Below are 15,542 nucleotides of genomic sequence, written 5' to 3'. Positions count from 1 at the left end.
AAAAGTTGGTATATTGCACTCTACGCAACTCAACGCTCTCTACGCAACTCAACGCTCTCTACGTAAATCTACGCCCTCAACGTTCGACGCAAGACATCGCATTCACTGTTATAACAGACTGGTGTTATTCATCTTCACATACACTAAACACCTTTGAGAGTTTTGTTTGGTTTGACGGTATTCACTGAACTGAATCTAAATTCAAGATGCGAGTGTTGAGTAAATAAAAGTTGTGTTGTTGAGATTGTTAATATATGTGAATTGTAAGGGTCACTTTATAAAAAGTTGATACACGTGAATGAAACTTTAATGTTGAAGTGATACTAAACATTTAGTTTCATTTCATTGTAAGTCGTGTGTTCATTATAGAGGGTGTTATAAACAAGGTTGTTGTGCACCACGAGGTAATGTACAGAGACAAAGTTATTTAAATAACATTGTTTATTAGTTTTTTATTTTTCATATCTTATTGGTTATTTGTCTTTTGCTAAAACCTAACATCCTGAAAGAAAAGCAAATTCAATGATTAAATGTTACAGTAAACTTCATCAGAAGTTTTGTTGTGGAACTAACTTTGGAGTCGGGGCGTCTCACTTGTTCTGTCAGGTATCGGTGGGTTGGGAATGTGAATTGATCATGTAATATTGCTTCACATATTTACACTTCAGATAGCCACCACATTGACACAGACATTTGAACTTACCTGAAGCCACACACACCGGTCCCTTTAGTATTTTATACAGCAGAGTAAGTTAAACCGTGTATGCACAATACACTGAGACTAAAAGTACTTGGGAGGGGGACCAAGATCCTTTCCTCTTTGAGTCTTCCAAAGTAAGTTAGCAATTTCCCCTACAAGGCGGGTGCAGTACGTGCCCGTTACACAGACATGTTTTCTCAGTCTCACGTTCTGTTTCCTGTCAGACAGGAAGTGTGTGATTCACCTGCACATGATTCAGACACGTTCAGCTGGAGAGTTTGATCTGTAGAGTCGAGATGATTGTGTTTAAAGCTGAAATCCACAAACATGATTCTGCTGGAGGTTCATGTGGAGATGAGGTGCTGGAGGATGAAGTGAAGGATCATGTTGACTGAGTCATTACACAACTGATGACTCTGTAGACAAACTTCTGTGAATGTAAATATAGTGGAGGAAACAATATTCACCTGTGAGATGTAGTTGAGTTCAGGTGTAAAGTATGACAGTGAGGGTCTGCTGCACTTGTGTTTCAGGTCATTTGTCTTATATTTACATTTTATTGGTTATATGTTGTTCATAAATGAATAGAATAACATCTGCTTCAAATAACTTAAGAAAATGTCTTTGTTTGTTGATGCTTCACTTGACAGAAAATTAGTGTCCGTTCTGTTGACACACACACACACACACACACACACGTTTTGCTTTACTTGTCGAGACATTATAAAGTCATCATTGATTTTAAGATCAATTCTATGTCCTCCTCCTAAAACTTAACCATAACACAAACTTGTGCATGACAGATTTAAGGAAAAACGTGATTTGGCTGATTTATGATGCTTTTATTTTGTTATTTAATTAAACGAGAAACTCACACAATAGGCACTTAACAAAAACACTTTAGAAAAGGAAACATTAATTATTATCTCTTAAACTGTATTAGAATATCTCCTTATGACAGACACGTCTGATAGAGGTTTGTTGGTTATGTCATAGTATTTTCCTCTATTAAATAAAGACAAATGATGTCATGATTCTGCCTCACCATGTCAGGTATTTCTTGGTTTTGAGGCAGAATCAGACAGGATCATTTGTTTTATGTTGGAGAGAGACTATTTTGGGACCTAATAGTTGCCATACTCTCTTTCCGGTCTTGTCATTGTTCCTGCCCTCCTGTTTCCTAGTTAGTGTTAATAAGTTTATCCCCTGCACCTGTCCCCTCTTGATTTGATTCCCTTTATATTGATCTCGTGTCTCTTGTCTTGGTTTGGTTCATTGTTTGTGTCTCTTGTGGGTGAGGTCTAGTCTAGTCTAGTCTAGTCTAGTCTAGTCTAGTCTGGTCCGATCTGGTCCGATCTGGTCTGGTCTGGTCTGGTCTGGTCTGGTCTGGTCTAGTCTGGTCATTTGTAGTTATGTCATATGTTTAACTTTAGTCTTGTTTAGGTGTAGTTAGCCCTTGTTCATGTGTCCCTTTATGTTATGTTGTTTAACCCCCCTGTAGGTTTTTGTTTTGTCGTGTTATTATCCCTGTCTTCACTTGGGTCCTCTGTCTCTCACCTCACCCACCCTGAGAATCATGACAAATGAAAGAAAAAACACATTTGTTTACAGCTTTGGGCTCCCTGCTTCCGTGACTTTAGAGATTTCTCTTGCTTTAGACTCTCCATCAAAGTTCTTTGTTGTACTGTATATGTACAGTAAATTATATTATGTCCAGTAAATTATATGTTCTGTATGAGTACATGAAACAACTCTTTTGCATGCTCCTCCACAGATGATAGACACAATACAATAGACATCACTACTATATACACAAACATACACATATGTACAGAAATGAAAGTGAAGTGAATGAGGTTCAGTTCTGGAAACATTGAGTGTCGCGTCATGACATGAATCACATCTGCTTTCACTTCTTTATGAGAGCGTATCTTTCTCAATGAAATATTACACAATTACAGTCAACATGTTTTACTTCAGTGTGGTTTTGTGACGATGTTTAATCACTATTAAATCGCATAGAACTAAGTATGATATATATTAGTAAGGGGTAATCCACAGCTAGCCATGTGTATAAGGGTTTTATCGACGACCTGGTAACACCCAACACGAAGCGGATATACCACGATCACCTGCCAAGTTAAAGCTTTTATTGATGTTTACAGTGTAATTTTAGATCAAACAGGTGACAATGGCAGATATTTGTAAGGTGATTTTAAATGTAATCAAACTGACTGGAGCTATCCGTGCGTTAAAGGATTTTATTGCACACCCTCCATCCAATCAGAATCGAGTATTCAAACAGACCATGGTATAAGTCTCTATGTAGTGTATTTATATACATCACTTTACCAACCCTGATTATTCATATATTTATTATTATCAGTCTCATTAATAAATGTCTTTTAATGGTTTTGACTTGAACAAGAGCAGAAATATTTTCATCTTTAATTCTTCAGTGATTCTTGATAATATCATCATGATCTGTGTTTAGATGTTTAATCTGATATCTGATCATCTTCACGTGACTCTTCTTGTGTTAAACTCTGATGATCACTGTTTGTGTTTGTATGTAAAGTGTTATTCATGAAAACATTCTCACACTTTTTCAGGGTCACGTGAGCTCAGGAGAACAGTGATGCTCATTGTCACATTAGGGATTAATGCACTTATGATCGGCTTCTTCATCTTTACACTGGAAAATAAAACAGGTATGAAAATATTTTAACAACATAAGAAAATAAAACATAATATGTTCTTTATCTAGAAAATATAATCAGACCTCACAAACACTTCAGGAACTTCTTCTTTAGACACAACACTTCCATACAGAATATACAGAACTGTGTGGAGGTTTATGATGTTAAGAAATGATGTGAAGTGAAGTGAAGTTGTGTTAAAGTACAATTCATCTTCATATTTATCAGTTAACTTCTGTAAATGTGCAGTAAACATGATACTCATACTGAAGATATTCTGATCGGTTGTGACTTTGATGTGTCATGTATTCATCTCATTCTCTCTCTCTCTCTCTCTCTCTCTCTCTCTCTCTCTCTCTCTCTCTCTCTCTCTCTCTCTCTCTCTCTCTCTCTCTCTCTCTCTCTCTCTCTCTCTCTCTCTCTCTCTCTCTCTCCCTCCCTCTCTCTCTCTCTCTCTCTCTCTCTCTCATTCTCTCTCTCTCTCATTCTCTCAATTTAAATTTCAAGTGCTTTATTGGCATGACAATTGTTACAATGTAACAGTAAAATACAATCCTGCTTCTCTCCTAATAAATATTGGAGTTGTGTTTTGTTGTCTAATGTCCTGATAGTTGGGACAGCTGATGAGGAAGTGTTGTTCTGTCTCTATATCTCCTCGCTCACAGTATGGGCAGATGCGGCTCTCTTTGGGTAACCAGTTCTGTCGATGTCTCCCCTTCTCTATGTGAAGAGTGTGATTGCTCAGTCTGTATCTCATCATTGTTCTTCTTAATTTACAATCTTTCACTGTGCTCAGATATTCTGCTGTCGTATAATTTCTATCAAGGGTCAAATAACATTCAAGTTTACTTTGTTTTCTTGTTGATTCAGTCCAGTAAGTCAGGTAATTTTCTTTTTGTACTTTTATCATGTGATTGGGTTGAATGTTGTGTATGAGTGTGTCAGTGTCGTGATGCTGAGTGTTGTTAGTTGTGTTAGTTTGATTTTGTAGTTTTAGGATCATCTGAATCATTCTACTTGTTTCAGTGTTTAGTTCCTGGTGTTTTAGGGCTTTAAAGTGAAACGAGTTGGGGTCACTCAGTTTTAGATGTTTCCAAAATTTGATGGTATGTTTTTGAATGCGCATCAGTAGAGGAAATTGACCGAGTTCTGCTCTACATGCGTTGTTTGGTGTGTTTCTCTGGACTCTGAGGATACTCCTACAGAACTCAGCATGTAAGGCTTCAATCTGGGATTTGTCCCATTGGTTGAACTCATGGTTCAGGAGAGGACCCCACACTTCACTGCCATACAGTGCAATCGGTTCTAAGACAGATTGAAATATTTTCAGCCAGATTCTAATTGGTATTTCAATTTGGATCGATTTTTTGATGCTGTAAAATGCCCTTCTTGCTTTATCTTTCAATTCATTCATGGCCAGTTTTAGGTTTCCAGCGGCACTTATTTTCAACCCCAGGTATGTGTAGGTTGTGACGTGATCAATTTTGGTGGCGCAAAGGGTGAAATTCTGTGTTTTTCCCTGATTTCTGGGTCTTTTCTGGAATGTTAATATTTTGGTTTTGCTGGTGTTAATAGTCAGGGCCCAGGTCTGACAGAATTCATGCAAAGTGTCTAGGCTTTGCTGTAGACCTTCTTGAGTTGGAGATAGAAGGACCAAATCATCAACAAACAGCAGAAACTTTATGTTGGAGTCATGTAGTGTGAGACCAGGCGCTGAGTTTTTCTCTAAGAGTTTTGCCAATTCATTAATGTAGATATTGAAGAGGGTCGGTGATAGTGGACATCCCTGTCTCACCCCCCTTCCTTGAGGAAAACATTCTGTTTGTTTATTCCCAATTTTGGTTGCACATTTATTGTTTTGATACATAGTTTTAAAATGTTGTATACATTACCCCCAATGCCTGATTCTGGTAGTTTAGACAGCAGACGTTCATGCCAAATTGAATCAAAGGCTTTTTGGAAGTCTACAAAGCAAGCAAATATTTTTGTCTTTTTTTGATGAATGTATTTATTGATCAGAGTTTGTAGTGTTTAGATATGGTCTGAGGTTCTATAATTTGGTAAAAAACCGATCTGACTTTTGTTTATGACGCTATGTTCTGTAAGGAAGTGTATGAATCTTGTATTGAGGATGCTGCAGAATCATTTTCCCAGATTACTGCTCACACAGATCCCTCTGTAATTATTTGGATCTGATTTGTCACCACTCTTAAAAATGGGCGTTATGAGTCCTTTATTCCATATGTCTGGGAAATATCCAACACTTAAAATAAGGTTTAATAGTTTCAGTATGGCCAGTTTGAATGTGTGATTTATATTTCCTATCATTTCATTTATGATGCCATCTAATCCACTTGACTTTTTTGCAGTCAGCTTCTCCATTTTATCACTGAGCTCTTTTTCACTGATTGGGTAGTCTAGTGGATTTTGGTATTTGCCAATTATGTTTTCCATCTGGTTTAATTTTTCATATATCTGTGTTTGTTCTGTATTCATGTTTATTTTACAATAAAGTTGTTCGAAGTGATTTTTCCAGGTGTCTCCGTTTAGAATAGTTATTGGCTCATGGTTCTTTTATTCAAGATATTCCAGTTTTCCCAAAAACTGTTTGAATGGATAGATTCTTCAATTGTTTTAAGCTGATTTTGGATGTAGCGTTCTTTCTTTGTTCTGAGTGTATTTTTATATTTCTTTAGTTCCTCGCTATAACGGAGACGTAACTCTGCACTGTCTGGTTGTCTGTGCTTTTGATTTGCAAGATGTCTTAAATTTTTTTGTATTCTTTTACAGTCCGAATCAAACCAGTCTTCTCGTTTTTTCTCAAGAGGTTTTTGGTGATTTTAAGGTTGGATATTGTTGCTAAACAATCAAATATGTCATTTACGTTTTTTTACCGCCACATTCACACCATCAGCCTTAGGAGAATATATTTTTTCTGTTAAGTTATCTAAGAGTATTTGCACCTGAGGGTGGTCATTTGCGGTCAGGTACTGTTCAGTGCTATTTTGAGACCATCTATAATTCTTTTTAATGTCATATAGCTTACTGGGTTCAGATTGTGGATGTACGTTTGTGTTTTCTTCCCTTTTTAGATATAGAATAGTTTGGCTGTGGTCTGAGAGCGGTGTTAGTGGTTTGACTATGAATGCTTTTGAAAGAGAACAGATCTAAATCTGTGATCATGTAGTCAACTGTTGAGCAACCATGAGAGGAACCGTATGTGTATCGTCCTAGAGAACCTCCTCTCACTCTGCCATTGATGATGTATATGTCCAGACTTCTGCAGAGCTCAATTAAAAGTTTTTCCAAAATATGTCCAAATATATAATTATTACCATTATCAGTGGTGTAATCGGGTAAGGACCCTGTTCTTGCATTGAGATCCCCACATACCAACACACTTCCTAGGGCCTGGAAATGGTTAATTTGACTGTGGAGGGTTTCAAAGATGTTTTCATTATAATAGGGAGATTCAGAGGGAGGCATATAAAGGGCACATAAAAATATATCTTTTGTAGTTTGACTGAGTTGATTATTGATTTTCAGCCAGACATGTGATTCTTCTTTTTTGATTAGTTTGATGTATTTATCAATGTCAAGCTTGTGCCAAATGATTGTTCCGCCTGAATCTCTCCCACGTGTAATCTTTTCATGTTTTTTAGATGATAGTGATATTTCACGATAACCTGGGGGACAAAAAGTGACCTCATCAGTTCTGTGCCATGTTTCTTGTAATATTATTATGTCTGTGTCTAAAACACTTTTCTTAAAGTCCAGGGTTTTGGTTTTACATCCCAAACTGGATGAATGTATTCCCTGAATGTTCCATAGTGTTATTGTCAGAGGTTTCATGTGTCTTTCACAAACAATCTTAACATTCCTCTATAATTAAACCAACCCGACTTAAACCCGTTGAATATCAATGTAAATCATGTAAGTATACATAAAGGTTACTTTTACCATACTGTTATTACTGTATTGATATATTGTAATTCACAACAGTTTGTTGTTTTCTACTCACTACTTGTCCATCAGCCCCTTACAGATTAAGTTCAGCATGTCTTTAATTTCTCTTAGATTGGTGCTTTCGGTGTCCTTTTGGCCTTTTAAGGCTGCAGCGTAGTTGAGTTGCTCCGGCCGTTCTGATCTGTGTGGGTTGGGTTGTGGAATGGACATCTGCTCCGTCCTCGGGGCATTTCTCAGTAGTGGCTCTTTTCTCCGCTGTTGATGTGGTGGCTCATGGTCTTGGTGTTGCTGATGGGGGACAGGGTGATGCGGATGTAAAGGTCGAAAACGTGGTTGCTGTTGTTCAGGATGTGGGTACAGGGGGACGGGGTGACAGTTTTGAGACATAGGTTGCTGTTAATGAAGTCTCCAGGGCACTGCGTGATAGCGTTCATCTGGATTTGGGGAGAAGACCTCGTGTGGTTATGTTTGGAGAAAGCGTCTCCTTTGTTGAGGATTGCTGGATTCTTTGTTGCTGGGACTGCCAGGGGTTCTGCCAAGTGCAATATCTTTGAGATTTTTGGCAAACACATTCAAACAGTCTTTACGCAAGTGGACGAGTTCGTGAAGATGGTCAATGTTCAATGTAGAATGATGTACAAGGTGAACGTTTGGTATTCCGGCACATCCACGTGAGATGTCTGTGTTGACTCTCTGTATTGTACGCAGGTGGAAATCAGTTCTGGGCAGTATGGTGGAGATGATTATTTTTGATGTTGGGAACGTCTGTGTTGCTTTAATTGCCACGTGTTCAGTCGCCCCTGTTGTGTCCGCAGGTCATTGGTCCCCACATGAATGATGATGTGACTGGGGTCACCCAGTTTTTCTTTGTCGAGCTGTCGAAGGGCACTGTCTGTGTTTGGGCTCCAAAGTTTCACTGTTTTGTGGTTTGGAAAGAGCTGTTTTTCATTGATGAACTTGCCATTTGAGTCCATTAAAATGTCTATTTCTGCAAATGTGTTCTCTTGATCCTGGGGTTGTTCAGAGGCATCAGTCTGTGTTGTTGGCGTGTTTGTCTCAGGACGTGTCAGAAGTGGATGTGTTGATGGCTCAGTGTTATTTTAGTTGGATTGTATGGAGGACTCGTGTATGGAGGTCTGTTTTTTCAGGCTTTGTATTTCTGTCTCTCTGAGAGTCAGCTCCTCTCTGACACTTTTTAGCTCTCTGTTTATTGTCTCTCTTTCTTGTTGCAGTCCTTAAATTTCTCCTCTCAGCTCTTCAACACTCGCTTTAAATTCTTTTTTCATCTGATGAAGTTGGTTTTCTAGATTTTTCATGGTCTCATTTGATATTGTGTGTGATAGCATCAGTTCTCTGAGTTCCACCAGTTCCACCTCCTGTAGGGAAAGACTGATCCGTATCTGAGTGACAGACTCCTCCAGCTGTGTGTCAGTCCAGGATAAGCTCCTCCTCTTCCTCTAGCTCCAGTGTCAGGGGAGGAGCGCTCCTGCTGCTGCTGCTGTCTCTGTTCTCTCCATTTTAACTCTCACTCTCGTTGCTAATTTAGCTCTAGTTAAATATGTATGTCTCTTTGTCGTATTTCTTCTTTTGTAATTATGAAAGTCATAGAGATGAAGAAAACTTGCCTGTTTGTTGATTGAAGTTTGTTTCCGGTTGAAATCTGCTGTGTTGTTCTGTTAATAATCTCCTGCTGTTTTTATTCAAAATTGATTTAAAGAAAGTGTATAAAAAATTTTGATCTTCAGTTTTCTTCTGAGTTTCTTCTTTTATCTTCAATTTAATGTGGGTTTTGTCGGGTTTGGTTCAGTTTAGAGGGGAAAATATTGTACAATTTTAAGAGCTGAAGTAAAGCATGACTCTCTCTCTCTCTCATTCTCTCATTCTCTCTCATTCTCTCTCATTCTCTCTCTCTCTCTCTCTCTCTCTCTCTCTCTCTCTCTCTCTCTCTCTCTCTCTCTCTCTCTCTCTCTCTCTCTCTCTCTCTCTCTCTCTCTCTCTCTCTCTCTCTCTCTCTCTCTCTCTCTCTCTCTCTCTCTCTCTCTCTCTCTCTCTCTCTCTCTCTCTCTCTCTCTCTCTCTCTCTCTCTCTCTCTCTCTCTCTCTCTCTCTCTCTCTCTCTCTCTCTCTCTCTCTCTCTCTCTCTCTCTCTCTCTCTCTCTCTCTCTCTCTCTCTCTCTCTCTCTCTCTCTCTCTCTCTCTCTCTCTCTCTCTCTCTCTCTCTCTCTCTCTCTCTCTCTCTCTCTCTCTCTCTCTCTCTCTCTCTCTCTCTCTCTCTCTCTCTCTCTCTCTCTCTCTCTCTCTCTCTCTCTCTCTCTCTCTCTCTCTCTCTCTCTCTCTCTCTCTCTCTCTCTCTCTCTCTCTCTCTCTCTCTCTCTCTCTCTCTCTCTCTCTCTGTTCATTCTTGTCCTGTATATCTGTCAATCTTATAAAGTATAAAATATTTTGGTGTTTTTAATTCACAGATCCTGTTGGATGGGCGTGTGTGATGGTGTTTCTGCAGATACTCTGGACAGTTTTCGGATTCACAGATCAGAGTTTTTTTTTCTCTATTGATCTGGGTACAGTATTGCTGATCTACTTTAAACATCTTCTTTGTGTGATTCTGTGTTTCTCTGCTTTAATCTTCATCAGTTTGTCTACATGTGCAGTTATAGACTTTAAGAGATCAGTGTTATTATAAACAGATCTTTAGTGTTTAAAAGAGACAGAGTTTTTAGGAAGAAAGATTTCAAACTGTTACACATTAAATATGAATCTAATACGCCATTACTTTTGAAGGACTGAAATATCACACAGATGAAACGTAAAACAAAGAGATTACATATTACAAAGAGTCAGACATTATTTTTATAAATGTAATGTTTTCGTTTTTTGTTTATCTAAATATTGGCCGTGGGATCATTTTCTTACATAAAAATCTTTGAATCAGTCTACAATAGAATAACTATTTAGCTTTAGTGTTTAAATGATGATGTTATTAAAGCGTTTTTTGTTAGTAAAGTTGATTTGTGCAGTAATGTCTTGATCTTTGTCTTTCATTACAGATTTTCATCGTTTTGTCTCTCTGTATGTGTTTGGATCAGTTGGTGTTGTTTTAATCGGCGCTTTTTTTCTGATAACAGAACTGATACTGAAAACAGGTGAAAACACAAAACATTTTAATATCAGTGGTTTTAAACAAGATTCAGTGCTGTAGGTCTCTATTGAGATACTGAATACAGAAATATTTCAACTTTTTTTCTCAAATGATTGAAATCATTTAAAGCACAAAAACATTTAAATCATTTAAATCACAAAAACATTTAAATCATTATTTCTCATCTGTAGTTAAATGTGTAATGATTTTATGTGCTGATAATATAAATATAAATGTCTTCTCTTTGTTTCTCATCAGTTAATGGCGAGCGTGCAGTGATGGATCTGAGATTTATTCTCTTTCCCTCTGAATGTTTCTTCTTATTGTCTGTGGTGATTTCAGGACAACTTTCATCCAGTGAGTCAAAACTGATCTTGTTTATTTAAACCATCTGGTGACATTATATGAGCTGATCTTCATATGACTTTCTGTCTCATGTGTTTCTTTTCATTTCATACAGGAATAATTTATGAAGCTTTTGTATTATTATATATATAAATCTGACCAGTCATGTGTCTTTTGTAAACACTTGATCGTTAGATTTGTTGTCCTGTTGTTGTCTTGTGTGAAAGTGTGTGATTCGCGTGTGTGTGTTGATCTGTAAGCTTGTGTTTGATTGACAGCAAATGTTTAATAGCTGATAGACTAGAAAATGCACTAAATATCTTTTCTCTCACTGTTGTGATCTCACAGAGATTCAAGCGTGTCTGAAGTCTTGTCAGGTCAGTATCATGTATAAAACTGCATTGATTTGACACTTTTAGCTTCATACGACATGTATTCTGAAAATCACACCATTTAAATAACATGTTTTGCTCTTAACACAGACGAGAATGAGAACTTTAGCCAACAGATCACAGCAGGACCAGAATCAACATTCACCGGTGAGGATCTAATAAGAGTTCATGAATTTAATTGACCTTCATGATAAGAAAATGATTAATATCATGTTGGATAACAGTCCTAATTAATATTCTTAGTTATTAATATTGTTTAATGAATCGTGAACAGGAGCAGCACGACCAGGTGAGTCTCCAGCTACTGGATCAGAACTTACCACAACAGAACTGAAACCTCTCATGAAGAATAAAGATCAGGATACTGAAGAACATAAAGAAACTCAGCCTGAGTCAGTGATCTCACAAACATGACAGAAGATGATTCATAAACACTGTTAGATCTCTGAGCTGAACTTTCCAAACATTATGGAGGTCACTGTATATGATCAGAGTTCATGGTTTGAGTCTCAAGTTCACAGTGATGTCAGGACAGTATTGTACAGGATCAATAAATCTTCAGTTTCTGGATCATTTCCACCCATACTGATCATTTCAGTGAGAGATTATTAATATTGTAAATATTTAAGCACGTGTCACAACACTGCACTTGACATTCAGGTTTGAATCTGTTTGCAACACTGAATCTGTAAATGTTTTTTATGTTAAGATGCTGAATTATTAAAAATGTCTTCTAGATGAAATAGATTGAACGTTGTGGATTTTTTCGTATGAATTCATTTAAACACAAAATATAACTGAACGCATTTTGTTCACTATATCAATTCACATTCATTTGTGGAGAACTTTTCACAATGCATTTCAAAGCAGCTGTACAGAAAATGTTTATTTGTTATCAGTCAGAATCAGATCAGTCTTTAATTCATATCAAGTGTGTTTGTAATGTAGTATAAATCAAAATGAATGTCCGTTTTATAGCAATACGATGATCATAAAGGTCATGATTCTGCTTTCTTGGACATGTTTTCCTTAGTCAATGCTTTCCTGTAGCTCAGTGGAAAGAGCATGATGTTAACAATGACAACATCGCGAGTTTGAACCCAGGGGATTGCACATACTTAGAAACAAATGTATAGGACAATGCTTTGGATAAAAGAGTAAATGTAAATGTAGTCTTGTGGCAGGATCATGACAGACTCACGTGTTTAGTGTAGAGAAAGACATGACATTGTTTGTTTTGACATGCCATACACTCGCTCCTGCATTTAATGCCCTTGTGTTTGCTGTCCTGTGCTGACTCATTCTGACTTGTGACCTTGCCTTATGTTTGATTAAAACTTACCATGTGATTACCTCGTCTTGATGATGGGTCTCCTTAGTTCTGTCTTTGATTGTGTGCACGTGTAAGTTTAGTTTTCCTGCTCCCTTGTGTTTTTGCCCCCTTGTGGGAAGTCTTGTTTTTGAAGTTTGTATTGTTTAGTTTGCGTTTTTACCCCATCATGGGTTTTGGTTTTGTCTGTGTGTTATTAAAGCGTATGTTCAGTTGTTATCGCTTCCTGCAATTTGGTTCTTTCCCCGAACATTCCTGACAATGAAGATATATTTGACAATAATGTGATCCAGAGCTGGTGTTCACAGCATCCTCTTTTCACAAGTGTTATTGGGTCATCTGAAGATTTATAGTCCATGTTCAGCAAGCATTCAATGACTCACAATCACACACGACATTATGACACATTTTTATTTGTATGGAGGTTTGTTCTGCTTGTTCTAGTCTTGTTCACTTCATACATCTTTCTTAGTTTAATTTATTGCTGTAATGTCGAACTTCTGATCTGCTGATTTCATGAATCATTTACCTCTACATTATTTAATGAAAGCGTAATGTTTCACTTTGAATAAATGTATTACAGTATAAAGTGCATTGTGTGCAGATACCTGCCAGGGCTCATGTACAGATGTTTTATAGGAATTTGATAAATCTGTCTAATTATAACTCAAAGTTTCCTTCTAGTGTTGTAAAGCTTAAGAATGAGGAAAAGTCATGTGATAAGAACATGTTCATCTGGATCTGTTACAGCAGTTTTATCTCCACAGATGAAAACAAAAGGAAATGTAAGTTTACTTCAAGATGTTTACACACAACTGCTTCTTAAGAACGTAATACAGGATCATAGTTTAATCTGAAAATGAACCTGTTAATGTTTATCAGCTGGAGTCTTTAGGATGTGTGATGGTATGTATCTTATATATGTTTTAAATAAAGAGATTGTGCTAAACCTGAAGAAAATCAATTATGCAACTAAATTACACTGAAAACTGATTTGACACATGAGATCTGTCACTGTTCTCTCTTTTTTATTATCTGCACCAGTTGTGGCATCAGACGGAATTGTGCGTTGAATCATGATCTCATGAGCTCAGCAATGTTTTTAGGGTTTAAAGAGAAGGGTTCATCAGGTCCTCTGGTTGTTCCTCTGGGAGTCATTTGTTCCTCATATCATGTTAAAAAATATATTTTCCTTTTTTACTTTGTATGCTTTGATTTTTTGCAGAGCGTCTAATAGTGTCAGGATCAGATTATGTTAATCAGGTTATTACAAACAGGTGAGAATGATCAGTGTTCAATGAGTCCGGGCAATGGGTTATGGGAAATGTAGTGTGCAATGACAGTCCGGGTGATGAGGGGAGTGACCTCTAGTGGATTTGAGAGGGCACTCCAGCTGGTGACTGTGACACTTTCTTTGTTTGACGCCTCATGCTTCTTATTATTCGTTTCAGAAACTTCCTTTTTACAATAAGAAAGTTAAAAGTGATCATAATATTAAATCAACCAAGAAAAATGAGGTCAGTGCGGTGGCGTGGCAAGAAACTTGTGACTTTAGCCGGTTTCTTTCATTGTGAATATTTTTTGCATCGTCAGCCAAAATATAAGAAACGGCCTATTATTTGAAGCTAAACTTCTGATAAGTTGAACATCTTATTTGGAATAACATGTTTCAAATAAGAATATATCAAAGACATTTGTTTACTGATGAAATGAAACAGTGAGGACATATACAGCATGTGCACCGTTGCATGTTATATGTTCAGTCTAATACATTGGCAAGATCATTTTGTGTTCAGATCCTGTTAAGATAAGTCCCTTTACAGTGTACTGCACTTCTCCAGGTTTAAAAAGCTGAGACTATTGAGCCTGTACACTATAAGAATAAAACTGCAGTGGGGTAAGAAAATACTTGAGGTCCTTAAAGGAGTAATTCAGTGCCAAAATAAATTCTGTCATCATTTACGCACCGTTGACATTTCAAACCTGTGTGACTTTATTCTGCAGATCACAAAGGAAAGAGAAAGTCATACAGGTTTAATATGACAAGAAGGTGAATAAATGATGACAGAATTTTCATTTTGAGGTGAACTACTCCAGTAAGAAAAAAAGTTCATTTAAATTAAAGTTTTTTGCACAGATGATTTGCTTGTTTTAAACATAAATTTACCTAATTCTCATATAAAAAAATACATCATTTTCATTGTCAAGTTAATTGTATCTTGATTTAAGAAGTTTCAGATATTTTTACAAGGAAATAAGACATAAATAACTGACTATCTCGCTGTTCTGAATCTCAGAGAAAAATATGCCTCACATCAATAGTGATGAGAAGCTATAAAATAAAGGGTTAACAATAATAACCACATGTAAATAGACTTTGTCAAAGTGATATAAAACTTGATGTAAATGTCTCTCTATTGGTTGGAGTGCAGTGGGGGTCCACGTCAATGTGCACTATTTGCCTGGCCGGGGGGGCTGCTTTAGAATTCAGAAGTTAGACATAATTAATATTGCATATAAGAATTTATAGTCCGTTTAATATTTGACCTGTGTTTCTTTCTCCTATGTGTGCTTTCAATGTGCGTGTGCGTGTGCGAGTGTGTTTGTGTGCGTCTATGTCAATGTGTGTAAGTATTGTGTGTGTGGAGCATTTGTATGTCTGTCTTTGTTGTTTTCATATTTTTCATTTTTTTACAGGTATATGACTTTAGTTGTTTTACTTGTATGTAATGTGTCTCATGTACAGCTGCTTTATATCAATGAAAATTGTAAAAAGCGCTATATAAATAAAGTTGAGTTGAATCAGTGTTTTTTCAGGGGGCTCAGAATTCTCAGCTACGGCCCTGCTGTGTTTATGTGTTTATTGTAGCTCACTACTGCCCTTATCTCACTTCAACAATAAAACTGATATCATGACTGACTACGCCCTATTCAAGTGTAACCAACAACTCAAAGTGAAAGTGGACATTGATCTT

General features: G+C 37.0%; 1 protein-coding gene across 2 annotated transcripts in view; it reads left to right on the top strand.

The window, feature by feature from the left end:
• The window catches only part of LOC130426812 (uncharacterized), a 43,832-nt gene extending 31,243 nt beyond the window's left edge, over nt 1-12,589 (top strand). For both annotated transcript variants that reach the window (XM_056753758.1, XM_056753759.1), the window contains exons 13-19: nt 3,313-3,411; nt 9,827-9,922; nt 10,409-10,504; nt 10,759-10,857; nt 11,194-11,222; nt 11,328-11,384; nt 11,512-12,589. In XM_056753758.1, the coding sequence (XP_056609736.1) occupies nt 3,313-3,411; nt 9,827-9,922; nt 10,409-10,504; nt 10,759-10,857; nt 11,194-11,222; nt 11,328-11,384; nt 11,512-11,571 (536 nt within the window). In that variant the 3' untranslated portion in view covers nt 11,572-12,589. The remainder of the gene's footprint in view (nt 1-3,312; nt 3,412-9,826; nt 9,923-10,408; nt 10,505-10,758; nt 10,858-11,193; nt 11,223-11,327; nt 11,385-11,511) is intronic.
• Nucleotides 12,590-15,542: the final 2,953 nt, after the last annotated feature.

The sequence above is a fragment of the Triplophysa dalaica genome, chromosome 7 (assembly GCF_015846415.1).
Source record: "Triplophysa dalaica isolate WHDGS20190420 chromosome 7, ASM1584641v1, whole genome shotgun sequence".
Taxonomy (NCBI): Eukaryota; Metazoa; Chordata; class Actinopteri; order Cypriniformes; family Nemacheilidae; genus Triplophysa; species Triplophysa dalaica.
This window is presented reverse-complemented; position numbering and strand designations above follow the sequence as displayed.